This window comes from Megalops cyprinoides, chromosome 1 (assembly GCF_013368585.1).
Source record: "Megalops cyprinoides isolate fMegCyp1 chromosome 1, fMegCyp1.pri, whole genome shotgun sequence".
In the NCBI taxonomy this organism is placed as follows: domain Eukaryota; kingdom Metazoa; phylum Chordata; class Actinopteri; order Elopiformes; family Megalopidae; genus Megalops; species Megalops cyprinoides.
Window position 1 is genome coordinate 69,560,593 of NC_050583.1, and position 18,360 is coordinate 69,578,952.

The window sequence follows — 18,360 nt, forward strand, 5'->3', positions numbered from 1 at the left end:
ATGCTGAAAAGCCACGTTACCACAGCCGGCTCTGCATGTTACGGCTCAATGGCGCCACCTCGTTGCATTTATGCAACGCGTCCACGTCTGTGTCGAGGCCCCTGATGTGCTCGTTCATACCTTAGCGCCAGGAAGCTGGTGTGGAACGAGTGTGGAAAGTCCCGTATGCTTGGAAAACCCCGTTCGGGCTTTTCCGTCAATCTAAAAAAAAAAAGAAGAAACTATGAACAGAGATACAATGCAATCATTTGAGACGACGAGGTTGTGAGTTGAAGGCTTTAGCGAGCACACTCGTATGCTATGTGCTATGGAGAATGCTTAACTTCACTTAATGGCGCCTTGGACTGCTTTTGCTGTGCAGATTGAAGTTAGCTAATATAGCTAGACGTAGATTGAGCGTCTGTCATACTTGTGTAACTTCGCTAGCTAGAGTTGCCGAGATTTCTGTCATCAGATTGTCAAGGTAAGAATTAGTTGTCTTTATTATAACTCTGTTATCATTGATTTGTTTGTTGAAGGTGGTGACGTTCTTGTCAGTTTTGTGTGATAGATGCGAAACCTAGCTAGATAATGTATCTAGTGAAGCTTGAAACGTTGGTAAATATCCACGATTCGACTGTGGGGGCATGTGATGAATATTAGCTAGAGAAGGTAACTAACTAAATACTTAGACAGTTGCATGCTTGAGACTTTTTCTGTTGCCAGAGGACATAAAAGTGGTCTAGCTGGCTCGTTAGTTTGTCTAATTAAGTACATTAGATCTAGAAGATGTGTCAGTAATTTTCACGTTATTTTAGTTACATGTATGTACATGTAAGTTGCGTTTTTTTTCCCCAAAATTATATAGGTAGATAACTAGCTACCTGGCTAATTGTAGATAACCGCTAGCTACATTGGATCATTTAAAGGTCGACTTTCAGTTACAGCGGGCTATAATGCTGCGCAGACATCAGTTGAGAGCACTTGCGCTGCGCAGATCCACTGACTTGATAGCATCTGTTTGGGCTGTTTGTCTGCATTCTTAGATCAATAGGGTGATGTAAAGTAAAAATGTGTTGATCTTCACGTCGCCTGCAGTATATCGCTGCCCACCGGAAGAAAGCCTGTTGTTTATTATAATATTTTGAGAGTTGGTTAGTTTCAGTGTAGACTAGGTAGCTCATACATTAACTTGCTAACGTAAGTTAATGATGTTAGGTACACAAATAAAATTATTGTGTCAGCTGAGATGAACGTATCCTTTTGTAGCCATTATTATGTGTCTAACCATGTAATAAGGAAAAAGCAGTGCTAAAAGTCACGTGTGGCCGACTACACTATCTAGCTAGACTAGTAATGCAGGTGAATGCAAAAAAATTTGAATCTGGACCAAAGATACCTTTTGGTTCTGCGTGACTGCCGAAGAATTAGCTAGTACTTTGTTAGTGTTGCCAAATCTTTGTGATTATTCAAAATAGGTTTGATTTAAAAATGTAGACATTCAGAGATGCCTTACCTAAGCAAAGAGGCAGAAAGACAACTTTCTTGAAATTTTATAACATAGTGCAAAGTTGTTGCAAGAACTTAAGAGTGCATTAAGCTTTACAGCTTCAGTGGTACTGGATGAGTATGAGTGAACCTGGGGATTCTGTTTGGACTTCACAAGAACTTTGGAATTCACCATCGTTTTTTAGAGGGCGTCATTTGGCTCCTCACTACAAGTTGGGGAGGGGAGTTTGGGGAAATTCTAACTCTAAAAAATGAAAAAAACCCATGTTTGTTTTTCATTCTGCTAGCACAGATCCCATATCCAGTCTTTTTTTTCCTTTTTCCAGCAGCTGTGTTTCGCACATTCTGTATTGAACGGCACCATGTCCCAGGGCCAGAATTTCCTGCCCAAGTTCCTGTTTCTGAGCAACCTGCTGAAGGCGATGAGGATCAGGGAGCGAGTGCTAAATGATGTGATGAAGCCCTCGGCCAGCGGCAGCGTGGCCCACCACCTTCACAGCACGCACAGGCATACTCTGGAGATGATCCGGATGAGCCACTTCCCACAGGCCTTCCGAGACATCATTCAGGCGGCCATCTTGGACCGCGCCATGCAGGTTTCCTTGGAGAGGGAGAAGAGGCTCAACTGGTGCCGGGAGGTCAAGCGGTTGGTGCCACTGCGCACAAATGGTACTGATACTGTCCATGCCCCTTTTCAAAATGGCCAGTGTGCATTATTGATTTTACAGCAAAGGTCCAGCATGTTTGTGGCTGTGAGTCACAATGGGTCATAACCTTTTCAGGATACTACAATTTGGGAAGTTTCAAAGTGCCTGAAATTCAACATGCTGATTGTGGGTAACAAACCAAAAACAATGTAGCTGATGTGAAAATAAAGGTCAGTAGTTACTGACAGTCTAATTTGATATTAACACAAGGGTCAAAGTTTGGATGGATTGATGGCCCTTCTAAGATCAGGCTCATGGCAGGCATGACAGAACCCTCTCTCCTTTCTTTTTACTGGCTCTGGCTTTGTTCGTTGTATTTGTTACCTGGCAAGACCATGTTGGCACGGCAAAGTCAGAACTTTTTTCCCTTTGCACGAGTAGCTGTTCACAGGTGTTGTGTGACATTTAGCTCTCTCAAAGGCGAGCTGAGTCAGTAGTAGATCATCTTGAGGTGGCATAGCGTAGAAGGAAGAGCATGTCGCAGGCTTTGTGCATCATCAGAGTGTTCCCCCCTTATTCATTGGAAACTCCAGTTACATCATAACAGACATGCCCCCCCATTCCAAAATGCATGCATATGACCTCCTGTTGAGGTAGAGCACAGTTTTCTGTGTAGTTCTTACAGTACGTGTGGCAGATTTGAGACCGTTACTCAAAATTGGAAGTCTTCTTATGACTAGTATGTAGAGGGAGTATACTTAGCACGTCATTGGAGTTCCATATACAATCCTTCCAGTAAGACCTCTTCAAATCAGTTGTTAGTTTACAGTGTAGTGGTACAGTGTGAGAGTGTGCTCAGTCATTCTGAGAAAGTTGGGAGTCAGATTTGTCGATTTGTTTTTAGTATGCCCCTGCTATGAATATCTCAGTCTGTACTAGCAAGTGCGATTCGGTTATGTGACCAGAGAACTGTAAACGATGCTAGTAGTGTGGACTGTAAAAATCTGATCACTCTGATTTGTGTGATTTGGTCTGCAGAGTAACATGCAGCATTATCCAGCAGTCATTTCCTTTGTCCTACGCTTTAGACCAAGAGATGAAAAACCAGGGGCACTGAACAGTGACACAGCTTTCCAGTAATAACATTCGAGAAATTTGTAAAGCTCTGGATGTTACGCAGTTTTCCTTTACTGGTGACCTTGGAATTTCCTCTTTGAATCAACACTAAGCAATTCATTTGTTTTAGGACTGACCAGTTCACACAAGTCACGCAGATGCAACTTTCAGCAGAGTGAATTCCAGAATGTGCACAATTCCCTAATGACTAAGTGAATTTCTCATTATCAAATGACTCTATAATAAGGACAGGAAAGAAATCATTATGTGACGTAGTGTTCGCCTGGTGAATAGCCTACTGATATGTTTCTATAAGCTTTTAAAGCAGGGCAGTGTAACTGGAATGTTTATTTCTATTAGTAAGGACTCGGCTTGGGTTGAGCCTTTAGCCTGTGGGGCAGTGGGTGTTTCCACACTGGGATCCCATGTTTGTCATGTGCCTGTCTTTTCCTGCAGCACTCCCATTGTCATGAGTGTAGCTATTACAGTTGTTTAGAACACTGTTTTACTTTAGGGGCTCTGATACAGGACAGTGTGACAGATCAAGTGGTTGGGATATAACACCATGTAGTGTAGAGGCACCTAGTCCTGGTCTCAGAGATTCACAGTCCAGAGGGTTTTCAACCAACAGTTGCCTGACAATGGAAGAAGGAGGGAGTTCTCGTCCAGTGGAATGTTCTCCAGTTAAGTAATTGCTTAAGATTGGAATTCAGACAAAGAAAAGAAATGAGTGGATTTTAACAGCATATTAACTGTGAGATGTCAAATCAGACTGTTAGTCCTGATGTGCACTACAGACACAGCTCCTTAAGACACGGGTAGTCTAATTTCCAGAGTGCTCGGTTGGTACCAACTTGTCAGAGTGGAGTGTCAGCAGATCTCAAGACAGCCCTTACAAAAAAAAGAATAGGCGACATGTTCAACCGTAAAACCATAATATGACATCCACTCATAAATATGCAGTATATCTTAGAAACCATCTCAACGATTGCCACCTGTAAGTAATTAAGATATTCATAAATTGTAGAGTAGCGTACATTACAAAGTACATTGGCTTATATTGTGTTATGGACTACAGTATACAATGTGTGTTCCCAATTGTATGTAATAATTGATACTATTATTTGCTTGTTTTGGTGTATTTTGATATATTTTATGTGAGCAGAATATTACTTTACTGCATGGAAATCCTTTTCCTTTAAATCCGTATTGTCTTAGATTGAGAGCCACATTACAGCAGTCCTACTTCAGTGTGTCATTTTCAGATACTCAGTTGTTGCAGTCTCATTGTTGAGTAATTACACAAATAAAAAGAGGTGATCAGCGCACTGTGTATATTCAGTGTATATAGAAGTTACTGTTTCCAAATAACAGTGTTTCTGGTGGTTTTCCTGTTCCTTTGACACCTACCTCAAGCCACAGCAGGTGACTGTGCACTGTGGGGCCATGTAAACTGAGAAGTTCCACAGGCCCTGGCTCACCACGCCAGCTTGGAAGAAGCCAGTAGGTGTTCACAATAAGAACTCAAATTTCCCCTAAAAAAAAAAAAGAAAAATTGTGCATTTTTCCTGTTGGCTTTTTAATGGATTGCAATGAGGAGGCATTGTGGCAGGGCCAAGCCTCGCCCCCCCGGGAAACAGTACTAATTCATGGCTCAGATGCCTTGGGGTAGGCAAAGGGAAGAATAAGCTGAATGGTGGCCACCCAGGTCTTAGTCAGAGAGAACCACACTCAGGGAAATTCCTTTCTGCCTCTTTTTGGCCTGTGTGTCTGCTCATCGCATTTGTGAACATTGCTCAATGAGAAAAAGGACGCACCTTGCAAGAAAGTAATGCACAGAGTTCATTGGGTGAAATATTCATGAGTTTACAGTTTCTTGAGAACACAGGAAGAAATGAGTGCTTCTAGCTGTGATGTAGACTTCATGTCAAAAGTGTGGGGGGGAGCACACTCAGTGGCAGGGGAGGGACAGAAGGGTCAAGTGAGAATTTTTTTTCAAAGATGTAGCGATTTGCTAAATTTTGTGTGTTGTTGTGTCATACAATACTAAAATTGTAAGTTGAATTCTTGCATGTACGTTGTTGGCAAAAATATGTCAGAAAACAATTCACACTAAAGCACTTGTTTCCTCAATCTAATATCAACATTTAATACTGAACTGGTCAAGTGCTTCCCAAATCTCAACTGTTTTGCTTAATTCTGGTGCACTATAGTGCAAATACAAGCAAATATGGTGGAAAGCCTTTCAGTTATGTTGTCTATGCTTGAGGTAATACACCATGCAAAAAGTCTGCAAACTGAAAATGAAAGATGATTGGATTTTATGATTGAACAAATTTGATTTAGTTGAGTGGTCGGTCTTTATTCCATAAGAGTAGCACACCCAAAACAGGACCCATCTAATCTCCAGCCCTGCTGATCATGGGGGCAGACATTAGATTCAGGGTGGATTCCACCTGAGTTCAGCCAATTCAAGAAAATAATTTAATTCAATTCATTCATTGAAAAGTCTCCATATAAAATGGTGGGCGACTTTCAGTTCAACTGAATTGATTTTTCAATTGGAAATTGAAATGGAACCTACCCCAATGCTGGCAGACATTGTGTGTTTGTTCTCATTACATCTGAGCTCTCTGTTAAGTAGGCAGAATTGAGGCACTAATTGTGTACTGAATTTCACACCTTAACACTAACAACACCTGCTGTTAGTTCTTTGTCAGATATGGGTTGTTGGATGTTATTCATTCAGCTCAGTAAATGGAGCTATGGAAATCAAGCTGAGTGTCTGCTCAGCAAATAAATACATATACATGTTGTACCAGTAATAGCTGTATTTAGTTACAAATTATTTTACTAAGTATCTGAATTAAGCCACCATCTTGATATTTTATTAAAACAGTTCAGGTGAGCAATCCTCAGGTTTAGTCATAATTCTACTACTACTAACGTAAAAGCAGCTGGACTAACCAGCAGCCTTTGCTAGTGTAAGTACTGTTAGTAAATTTTTGTATGTGCTGCTAGGTAGTTTGCTTGATGATTAGTTGATATGAGGTTCATAAACATACTTCTCACCATTGGGTAGTAAATATTCAGCTGTATAACTGGATAGAATTGCAACCTATGTAAGTCTCTGGATAAGAGCGGTTGTTATATGACAATAATGTAATGTAATTTAAAATTGATATTATGGCTCCTTTAGACCAGTAACATCCACATCATGCAGTGCAGCTATGTATTTAAACATACATTCGGTCTGCAAATTTTTACATAGTTTAGTTAATTATGGTCTTTTTTCTTCTCTGTGAAATAACAAGTTTGAAAACAATATTACCCAAACAGTTAATTTTGCTAAGAAGAAGACTATAGTATCTAACATCCAAATATCTGAGGCTCCTTTAGACTGCTTGCGGGTGACAGCTCAACATCAACAGACCAATGAAATGATTGAAACAAAGGCTGTTCGCCTTCAAAAAGTGGGCATCAATGCAAATTCTCTCAATCCTTTAATGTGGTGAAGTGTTTAAAGAGCTTGGTTTTTGACCACATTTTTATGCTTTCAGGTTAGATTCTGAAGTAGCTAACTGCCTGACCACTCTTTAGCAAGATCCTTCCCTTAAGTTGCTTCAATGAATACACAGAGGTGTATACTGACAAAACAAGTAAATAAAAAAGTGAAATGTAAGCTGTGTAACTTGACCTGGGTGGAGGTTTTTGTTTAAGCAAATGAATAATCACATGCAAATTGAACCCAATGCCTATATATTGAGATTGTTGGTTTTACTCATTGAAAAAAATCTATTATGGATGGGAGGGCACATCCCCACCATAAGATGACCTGTTCCATGTAAGTACGTGAAATAGCTGTTAAGTGTGGAGCATTAAATGAAAGTGCTCTATAATTTAGTTTAGCCCAGGTGCATTTGTGCCGTGGTCAAAACAGATGCTGCAGTGAGCAGTATGGCATAGTGGTAAGGAGAATTCTCCCTGTTCAGTTCCAGGGTGGGACACTTCTGTTGTACCTTGAGCCAAGCCATTGAATCTGAATGGCTCCAGTAAATATCCAGTTGTATAAATGGAGGATTCATAACTAATGCAAGTCACTGTGGATATGAGTTTAAGAGTATGCAATGTAGTGAATATTTTGTTGAATATAGAAATGAATCAATTAAGCCATGATTATTACCAGTATATCAGTTATTTTTTCCACCAAAGTAAATTATGTGCATAGACAGCTTGTTTAGCCTTGTATTGCATTTCAATTTAGTGGAATGTTAAAAATTGAAAGTGCTGATTGATTGAATCCCATGAGGGTGTTCATTTCATCTAGCTGTGACTAGCCCATTTTAATGTTTTACAGAGAGGAATAACACAGCACACCACAGCAGAAAGGAAACAAAACACGTGTAATGTTTGAAACAGTCTTGCCAAATGCACAATATCTTAAGCTTCTTAGGATTTTCAAACCACAAAGGTATACCATAAAGGTTTAAATCAGACAGGTTATAGATGGTGGAGCTCAGCTGATGTAAGTGGTAAGGATTGCTTTGTGTCACTGAAAGAGTTATCAGGTTTCAGGCCTCCTGTAGTTCCTGTTTTAAGTAGCAGACATGGTCAGGCATTGTGGATATCTCAATACAGCTGCTGCAGCTCGGTGGAAATCCCCATATCTGTTCTCAATGTTTCCTGACACAATGTGCTTACGTATTGTTTTGTTCAAACACATACTATTCCAGGTTCCAGCAATATCAGCTCAGGTCAATGAATGCGGAGACACCCTCTTTCTGAATTGCTTAAAAGGACTCTTCATTTACATTACATTTATTTATTTAGCAGATGCTTTTATCCAAAGTGATGTACAAAAGTGCATACAGTAAGTATTAGCGACAGTACGGGGACAGGATGTGTACAGTTCCACAATGAGACAGTTCTCAGCTGAGAGCAAGGTCTGTTAGAGAACACAGTACTCTCCAGTTTATACAGCTACAGGGTATAGGGCATAGGGTATAGGACTCTTCAGTCATGAAGAGCACAGCCTACCCAGAAATAGGATTTGATACTTCTACATTTATTAGTTGTCATTTTAGTCAAATTAGAAACAGTACATTCATCATTATCTGGCTTGTCATACTGGGTTAGTGGCATACATCCTGACTTAAAGCTGAGAGAGAGGTTTAATTATGTAGAGCTCTGCAGGAGTGGTTTGCTATAATACACATATACACTATATGGACAAAAGTATTTGGCCACACCTGTTTTTCAGGGTTTGAGCTAGGCCCCTTATCTCCAGTAAAGGGCAATCTTAATGCTTCAGCATACCAAGACATTTTGGACAATGCTATGCTACCAACTTTGTGGCAACAGTTTGGGGAAGGCCCTTTTCTATTCCAACATTACTGTGCCCCAGTGCACAAAGCAAGGACTATAAAGACATGGTTTGATGAGTTCAGTGTGGAAGAACTTGACTGGCCCGCACAGAGCCCTGACCTCAACCCCATCGAGCACCTTTGGGATGAACTGGAATGGAGATTGCGGGCCAGGCCTTCTCGTCCATCATCAATGCCTGACTTCATAAATGCTCTACAGAATGAATGGGCACATATTCCCACAGAAACACTCCAAAATCTTGTGGAAAGCCTTCCAATAAGAGTGGAAGCTGTTATAGATGCAAAAGGGGGACCAACTCCATATTAAAGTATATGTATTTGAATACAATGTCATTACAATGTAATGGTCAGGCATGTGTTTATATATATATAATGTCAGTATAACTTGGAGTTTTTTTTCAAATGGCCTGTAATCATAGCTAATGGGATGTCTGACTGTGTTGCAGGTGATGGCAACTGCCTGCTCCATGCTGCTTCCCAGTACATGCTGGGTGTTCAGGACACGGACCTAGTCCTGCGCAAGGCTCTGCACAGCCTACTGAAGGAGACAGACACCCGCAATTTCCGCATGCGCTTCCAGACAGAGCTGCTGCAATCACAGGAGTTCACACAGACAGGGCTGTGCTACAACACACTAGTGAGTGGTCCCGCCCAACACTATAGCTATTACTGCATGTCATCTTTACCAGTGGAGCATTATCATTCCAGACTGCAGCGCTTGTCTATCTCCTGAAGACACTTGGGACTTACAAGGGCTACTCAGGCTTTAATTGTCATGGCTCATTTACAGGTGTATATTTTCTCTGTGGTTTCAACACTGACACAGACAAGAAATTTCCTGTCTTGTTCAACTGTTGAGGTAGATTTTTTTGTTTTGGAAAGTTTAATGTACATTGCTTCAATAGTTTTTATTTGTGTTATTCAATGACAGTAAACTTATAGGTCTCCCTCTTATTTAACAATATTAGTTTAATTTTGCAATTATTGTGTATGACACAGATGTGTGTTTCTTCTCAGAACTGGGAAGAGGAATGGGAGAAGATTGTCAACATGGCTTCTCCCGAATCTGGTCGTAGCGGTCTGCAGTATGACTCATTGGAGAACATTCACATCTTCGTTCTGTCCAATATCCTCCGCAGGCCAGTTGTTGTCATTGCAGGTAAAGGGGAGCTAATACCAGAGGAGCGGGGTTTCTCTTTGTCAAGTCTGACATCCTTAAGGGCCACAATGCACAAAACCAGAGAATTTGGCGTGACGCATACTGTACAGGCATGCATGTTACCTGCTGTCACTAACAAGCAATATGCAAATATAGTGGTGAACTGCAAGATCAATCCAGTGGAAAGCACACATGCAGGAGTTACAGAATTGAAAAAAGATGGTTAAATGTGTCTCCTTTGGTTTACAGATCAGGTGCTGAGAAGTCTGAAATCAGGCTCCTCATTTTCCCCTCTAAACGTGGGGGGAATTTACCTGCCGCTGCATTGGCCCCCAGGAGAGTGCTACAAGTATCCCATAGTGCTTGGCTATGACTCACAGCACTTTGCTCCCCTCATCACCATCAAAGATAGTGGACCAGGTGCGTAGTCTTTGACAAGCTTTCCCAGAGCTACCCCTCACAAGGTGGGTCTGCTGCCCACGGTGTGGGGGCTGCCAAAAAATATATGCACAACCATGAATGACATCCACCACTGTCCAATCTAGAAATCCGAGCCGTGCCACTGGCCTACCCAGGGAGAGGTGTGTTTGAGGATCTCCAAGTCCACTTCCTCATGGAGAAGGAGCAGCAGCAGAAAGCCAAGCTGATCAGAGACTACCTGACAGTGATCGAAATTCCTGTGAACGGATTCTGCTATGACACGACCCACATTATCAATGCAGCAAGGTTTGTACGTGCTGGGCACTGTGGTCGAAGGAAATGTCAGCTCATTATCCACACCTACGAAACAGAACCATCACTTATATTAAAACCTCAGGGGCCCTTTTCACGTACTAACTTTTTTCAAACTGAAGAAATAAGGACAAAAATTTACAAAAACTGAACTAAAGTTAACATCTTTCTTCCATATAGATTTTAATAGTAACAGGGCAACCATATCAAGAACATCAAATAGATCTTTGGATGCGTCATGTGTTAACATCCTGGAAATGTAATTATTCAACTTCTGTGAGCTTAGACAGTTGAAAATAGGTGATATGTGACATGCAGCATTTTCTATTATTAAAACTTATATCAGAATATCACACAGTGATATTAAACTTAAAACGCAGTTAAGTTTTACTCCGTCATTAACCCTCTGGAGTCCGCTGCATTGTCGGCGATGCAGATCCCCCCCCCCCCCAGTTTCGTCTCGAACATAGATTAAATGCTTCATACTGCGTTGGTGTATAAACATCATTTTAGCATTGACTGAAACCTCAAAGTGTTTTCTTTTAAATAAATCTAATGAAAAAACAAATAATTGTTTGAAAAGTATCTAAAATAAGTGAAATATACAGCTATGCACATTCCACAGACAAAATTCCGTCAGGACAGCGGAAACCCAACCCCCCTATTTGCAACTCTATTCACATGTTAACGACTTACCGAATTGTTTCGGTAATGCGGGAGGAGCTAAGTCACGCTGGAGAACACCCATGATGAACAAGATAAAATGCCAGGTAAAATGCAGGTTCAAGCATAATTCATTTGGAGACAAGCTTTGCATTTTGTCTAAGTGTAAACATTTCTCACTATCACACTCAGAGATTTGCATGTTAGATAGGCAAACGTTGGCTGAAATTAGCTAAATTAGCTCAGTCTTGTCTGGGCTATTGTTTATTGAAATTCGCCAAGGTGCTGTGTAGTTGGAACTCTTGGGCTTTTTGAGTGAGAATTCGGCATATAAACACTGTTATTTGAATAGTGAAGATACTGTAACTAATGCATCATTGATTGATAGGTCCTGTGTTCTAAAAATGAAATTTAATATTTTTTTATTAAGATAAAGGACATAATATGTTTGCAATTACATAATAACAAGGACATTGACAAACATTTTTAATAAAAAAAAAATATATAAACAGTTCAAGTTTATACCGTTGCGTTACTTTTGACCCACCCGTGTGTTACTTTCATCCCAACTGACGGGGACAAAAGTAACAATGCGCAACTTCCGTTGCAAGTCAAATTATACCAAAATCATTCCACATTTATACAAAATAGCACCTGGTATTGACAGAACACACATGCGAGTTGTTCATCACAACGAAAATCAGTTTCTGTCTGTAACGTTATCTTTTAAAATGACTTTATCTGAAAAGTGTTACATTCGTCCCGGCTCTCCCCTACGGCATTTACCTGGGCTGACCTGTGAACGGCCCCTTTTGCATATTCAGTGTAAAAAGCCATTACCCCTCCCACTGTCAACTCTTGATCCCAAAACAATAGACACATACATTTTTAGATGGCCATTTAATTGTCCATATCAATGGAGCAGACGAAAGTGTTTGTGCTTGATACATACCTAAGACTTAACAGAATCACCTCAAGTGATCAAAACAGTTCATCACAATGGGTAAGGTAATGTTCACACATTCCAGCACAGTTCCTTTTGAAAAGGTTCATTTACCAGTTATTTTTAAAAGAAGTACAATCATGAAATACATACTACTTAGACATTATTGTAGCTGAACTTGAGCTGAATACAAAAAAGTCATGGGACTTTGAAAATACTTCTTACATTTCTTCAAATTGACAACAATATCAGAGCATGCCAAAATCATCAGAGTGTCTGAAAATACCCTCAGACTCCAGAGGGTTAATAAATTGCCCCAGACTGGAGGAACTTCTAACCATTTGATAATCAGTAATATCACATTCTCTCATCTGATCTTCTAATGACTTGTCTCCTGTTAATCTCCAACAGACTGGATGAAGGGAACCTTCCAGAGGACATGGACCTGATGGAGGACTACCTGCAGCTGGTCAACCATGAGTTCAAGCTCTGGCAGAAGGAGAAGGAGTCGTCCTCAGAGCCTTGGCCCCAGGGCCCCCCTCGCTTCTCCATCTCCCAGCTCTCCCTCATGCAGTCCCGTTGCACCACCCACAGGTGTCCCTTCTATGCGTCGGTGGGCACGCAGCCATATTGTCATGAGTGCTTTGAGAGGCATCGGGGCCAAGGGGGCCCCGATGCCACCACCTCAGGGGACCAGACAGGGCCCGCGGTGGGACCAGCAGCAAAGGTAACGACTGCCCTGGCGGCCCCTATGCTTCTGCAGAGCCCCCGATCAGCACCCCCCACCGCCCCAAGCCTTGTACTGTACAGTGAGACCAATGCTATGAAGTGCAAAACGCCAGGCTGCCTCTTCACCCTCAACATGGAGCACAGTGGACTCTGCGAGCACTGCTTTCATGCTCAGCAGAACAGCCCACCCATGGAGGTGGTAGGCAGGGCAGGGGGCAGAGCGACACGGGAGGTGGAGCGGTGCAACCTTTGTCGGCAGGAGGCCTTTAGGATATTCAACGGACTGTGCCCCCCTTGCATCAGGAGTACTGTGAATGGTAGCGGGGACCAGCAGCAACAGCAGCAGCTGTCTTGGACTGACCTCTCTTCCTGGGTGCGGTCAGCACCGAATGGCCCAGAGGCCTCCACCACATCTGGACCCTACAGGCACACAGAGTCAGGCAGGCCCTGTAAGAGGGCTGGATGCACATATTACGGAACGCCAGAGAAGGCAGGCTTCTGCACAGTGTGTTTTGTGGACTATGAAACCAATCATCGTAAGTGCAACCACTTGGTGATATTTGTTAATACTGTAGGACAAGCCTGTCAAGGGGAGGCCGAGCCAAATCTAGGAAATTGTTTATGTATGTATGTATGTGTGTGCTTTCCCTAACACCTACTGATAGATTTATTGTGTAAAGACGAAATTTCTGCTCAAATCAACTAAAACTTGAGCTTATAAGGGGAGAATGTGGCAGATGAAGTCAGTGTGCCCGAAGGGGGTGAGAAGGTTCTGTGTGACCTGAGGTATGTGTTAGGGTTAGAATTCACACAGGTCAGTGAGAAGTGGGAGCATGTTGAGATGAGCATGCTGCACCAGGTGGGGATTCCCGGTAAGCGGTTGCATTACCTGAAAGGTAGGTGGTGACACAAGTTCCTCTTGACTCTTTCAGGGCAGGACCCTGCGGGGGCAGTCCACAGGGGGTCTTCCTCCTCAGGCCGCACCTTCCACACCTCCTCCCGTGGTCTGTGCGGCTCCCAGTCCTCACCGCTGATCATGGTGAGTTTCCCTATGTGGGTAGAATGCGATGATGCTTTGTATTTTCAGCTACCGCTGTACATTCCCAGCACCATTTCTCTGACTTTGCACCAATGCTGGTGACGTCACCACAGCACCATAGAAATGAAATTAGTGAGGATCCTAATATAGCACTTAGTGTTGCCATGCTTTTACGTGGTTGGTCTAAGACCATATTTTACATACCAATACTAGTTACACAGCTCTTCCAAAAGATACCTTCAGTAGCATGTTTCTTTGAAATTTTATCAATGGGTGACTTTATTATCATTCAACATTAAGTGAATTTTTGAGTGACTTGAAAAATGCTGCTAATGTGTTGGATCTCCAGAGCCCACACCAAATATAAATTCAGAATGATAAAATGCTTGGACCCACACACTCATAACTTTCACAGCTTTTAAGCATGTTATGTTCTTATGGCAAGGCTAAATGTATAGTATGCACAATCAAACATGATGAACTGCAGATTGCGATGTCACAAAGGATCCTTCATGTGTCCATTACAGAGAGCTGCACAACCGAGGCCAAACGGGATACAGTGCAGCCGCAACAACTGCAGCAACTTCTCTGCGGGCAGGGTGGAGCTATGCCTGGAGTGCCACACCCAGAGCCAGAGAGAGGCACGCAGGAGGCCGGTATCTGAGGAGATGCCTAAACATCGCTGCAGGACCCCAGGCTGTGACCACTATGCAAACCAGCAGAAGCAAGGCTACTGTAATGAGTGTGACCTCTTCAAACAAATATATAGCGGGTAAACCAATGGACCACGACTGACAAGGTTGGTCCGTACCAGTCTTTCAGTCAGAATCTGATACCAGTGCACTTGCTACCAAAACTAATATCTAAAGTGATAAGCTTGAACATATGGTTTCATCCAAGTTTTTATAAAGGATTATAAAATAAGCATAAGCGTAACTGACGTGGGACCTCGGTTGTTAATCAGATGTTGAAGGCCTTGGCAGCCACTGTCATTAAGTTATCCAGTTTGTTTGAATGTGAAAACAGGTTTGCCTGTACTCCTGGTTTCAGAAATATGGTGCTAAAGGTACATAAAACACTCACATTTTAACTTTATGTTTATGGGTTACACATCAAGTTATGTCCTTTCCCCTCTGTCTTGTGCTTGCTTGAAATTCCACCAGCCTGTTCAACCACTGCTCACTTTTGTGAAGTGTGATTAGCCTCATCTTTGTTACGTTGAAGGTTTTCAAAGTCTAGTGTCTAAGATCAATTTTGGCCAGTCCTGGCTAAAGATTCACTGTCAGCAGGGATCTGTAGAGATACTTTTCCTACATTTGGAGCCATAGGTGATTCAAGCCTCAGTCCAATAACCACTAGCATAACCAGGAAGTTTCTTTGTTGCTGAGCTTGAATTGAAAGCAGTCATTTGGCTGTTTAACACAGTGCAAACAAACAACGTTCACAACATTGGTCCAGAATAGCAGCCTGAGGACACTCCCAAACAGGACTTGGTAGCCATGGCTACTCCTTTCTCCACTGAAAAACACTTAAAAGCCCTGTTCAGACATGCCACTTGTGAACACAATTTTTATGCATACACCGTAATTTATTATAATGAAATCTTAACAAAATTTGAGGGGAAAAACACAGTTGGTCGAGAAGGAAACGAAAACCATAAAAGCATGAAAAATCCCCACAGTAGTCGAAACACCAGTGTGCACCTGAGAGCAACGTGATCTGATGGTGAACCTTGGAGAAAACAGCCTGTGCAGTTCTGCAAAAGCTTTTGGCACCTCTTCCTCCTTGGGTCAACCCACTAACTATTTTTATGAGTTTCCTTTTCTGTCATTTCCCTCTGCTGTTTATTGTCTATTCGCATGTTGCATATGCACAAACTGACATTTTGCATTAAGATATACACACTTTGTGATTACTCTTTACCTGACAATAGCATAACCTGAAAAAAAATATTACAGGTATACCTTGAATATATAGTGTACCTTTGTATTAGATAAATAAGGAAGAAAACAAAAACAGCACTTTGGTACAGTCAAAGTAATTACAATGTACAAGAGACGTTTGACAGCTCCTGCTAGACTTTTCTATTTATGAGTTTGAACAAGATTCAAGCATGCATACTTGCACCATAGTTTATAAGTATGTTCTGGATTATGGTATGGTACTTTATTTCACTTCAGCTGTGATATACCTGAGTTAGAGGATCACATAACCTTGATACAACAGAAATTGTTAGATTTAAGTATTGTCTTGCAAAATGTTATATTGGTCAATATGTGATACATATGATGTATGTATGGTTATTTTGCAGAATTGTGTTGTACTGGAAGCTATGATTTGTGGAATATTTATTCATTTTGAAAATATCATTGACATGTCAATAAGGAATTATTTATATATGTATCAAAATAAATTATTTTAATAATATATATGTTATTGTCTGTTTGGTTGGATCCTTAAAACTGCCATTTTTCTACAAAATGTCAGACAATGTCAACTTGTGTGGACTTAATATCAAGTCCGTCTGTACCTTCAGATCATCTTTTGCTGTCTGCCAACTCCCCATACCTAGATCTCAAGCTTTGCTTTTTAGCTCTTTAGTGGTGCAGTGAACTATTGTGCATTGTTAAGCTATTTGTTGGATGTTTTCAGGTTTACATCCAAACTACTATCCAAAAAGGGGGGTTGCCAACTTGAAATGCAGTTTGGTTTATAGAAGACAATAGTAACAACCTTTATAAGGAACTTAATGATTAACTTAAGCCAAACTAATACAGAATATTTAGAAGTAAAGGAGGGCAAAGGACTTTCATCTGTGGTATTTATGAAAAATATATAGTGTCAGTGTCAGGTATAGGAATAATTCAGGTTCCCACTAGCTAGAAATCTGCACATATTAATACTGGAGCAATGAGTGTTAAAAGAGGTGGAGATGTAGGTGGTGTGCATAGGAGATTTTTAAACAAGAGGGAGTTTCAGGCAGGTTTAATTATTTGCATGCCCTATTACTCATCCCCATGTTTTTGTGCCCATTTAATATGACCATCACTTGTAAGTGTGTGATGTCTACATGCACCCTTCCTGTGTTAGACACATCTTAACTTCTGGACTGTGACACTATTATTTAGGGATGTCAACAACATAAATGACAGATTTCTTGAAAGACATTTATACCAAGTGGCTGAAAATAACCTTGTTTGTCCAATAATGAATCCAAGGCCAATAAGGCACTCTTCAGTGTGCGACAATAATAATAAAAATATCTTACTTTATTTCAGTCTTGACTCTGCTCTGTATGGGTAGTAGCTTGGCTATAGAAACATTTAAGTATTTTAAATGAGTAATTTCTGATATTAAATAGCAAGTCAAAATAGCTCTGTTAGGAGAGTGTTAGATCTAATGGTCCCTGGTTCGATCGCAGATTTTGGCATGGATTCGCATCTTTGCATTAGCCACCAAGGCTTGACCCTTTAGGTTAGCAGTGTAGCCTTAGTAGTTAAGGAGCAGGACTTGCAACTGAAAGATTGATGGTTGGATTCCCTGCTGAGGGACTTCTGCTATACCCTTGGGCAAGGAACTTAACCCACAATTGCCTCAGTAAATAACCAGCAGTATAAATGGATAACATTTTTAAAAAAACTAAGCGATAAAAGCTGCTAATGTCATGTAATGAATTAATGTGCTAGTATAACGAAGTAATATTTTGTAGCTTGCTCGGTGTGTTAGCTAGCTATCTTGCTTTTTGGTCTGAACCTACTCAACATATATTTTTTTCAATAAAATACATGTCCAAGACCACCATGCTGATCAACCCCTCACACCCCACTCAAAAAGTCTCTCATTTCTGATGTCAAAAGTTGGGGACTTTTTATGCATTATATTGTTGGCAGTGCTCTAACCCACAGTCATATGGCTATATTTGTCAGACAGTCCCAAATTACAGAGCTGGCAGACCCCCCCCCCCCCCCCCCCAGAAGCTCCCACTGTATGTGAAAGCTGATTCACTGTGGCAAGGGAAAGTCTTTCTCAAAAGGGGATATTTGTAGTGGGGAAGCGGTGACATTTCTGCAGTGTGGGGGAAGGACAGTAGTTTGCGTGGGTAGTCAGCCATGGGCCCCGGAAAAAATGGCATTTTTGCCTGTCTGAGAAGTGAAATGGGAACACCCCCTGAAGTGGTAGCCCAGTTAAGAAAGATGACTACCCTAGGAATTTGAACATGTTTGTCAGACTTTAGGTGCAGCCTGGAGGCCAACCACCCACTTTGTTGTCCACATCAGCCTAAATCATTTCGTACTGCAGAATTGAGGCCAAATTTTAACTACTATCAGCTGGTTACATGTTTAAGTAAACTGGGATAATTAACATCTGAATGGTATTCAGGCATTGAGAGTGAAATGCTCTGCTTAGAGGGGAATTTAGTGAAATAAAAAATGGTTTGGCCTTACCTTTCCGTGGTAGTT

The 18,360-nt window shown here is 41.3% G+C and overlaps 1 protein-coding gene across 2 annotated transcripts; it reads left to right on the plus strand.

The window, feature by feature from the left end:
* The first annotated feature begins 260 nt into the window (after window positions 1-260).
* LOC118794105 (tumor necrosis factor alpha-induced protein 3-like) lies at window positions 261-16,086 on the plus strand. Of its 2 annotated transcripts, none has more exons than XM_036552267.1 (9): window positions 261-463; window positions 1,815-2,157; window positions 9,082-9,272; window positions 9,653-9,794; window positions 10,044-10,214; window positions 10,340-10,520; window positions 12,544-13,397; window positions 13,794-13,900; window positions 14,428-16,086. In XM_036552267.1, the coding sequence occupies exons 2-9, from the start codon at window positions 1,851-1,853 to the stop codon at window positions 14,674-14,676; spliced, it is 2,202 nt and encodes a 733-aa protein (XP_036408160.1). In that variant the 5' UTR covers window positions 261-463; window positions 1,815-1,850; the 3' UTR covers window positions 14,677-16,086. The 2 variants fall into 2 exon arrangements, with proteins under 2 accessions (XP_036408160.1, XP_036408168.1); XM_036552275.1 differs by having other exon boundaries at window positions 1,818-2,157.
* Window positions 16,087-18,360: the final 2,274 nt, after the last annotated feature.

Coding starts and splice junctions, on each gene's coding strand:
- LOC118794105 (XM_036552267.1), top strand. CDS start 1,851: ATGTCCCAGGGCCAGAATTTCCTGCCCAAGTTCCTGTTTCTGAGCAAC. Junction 10,215..10,339: donor CATCAAAGATAGTGGACCAG/GTGCGTAGTCTT, acceptor TGTCCAATCTAG/AAATCCGAGCCGTGCCACTG. Junction 10,521..12,543: donor CACATTATCAATGCAGCAAG/GTTTGTACGTGC, acceptor AATCTCCAACAG/ACTGGATGAAGGGAACCTTC.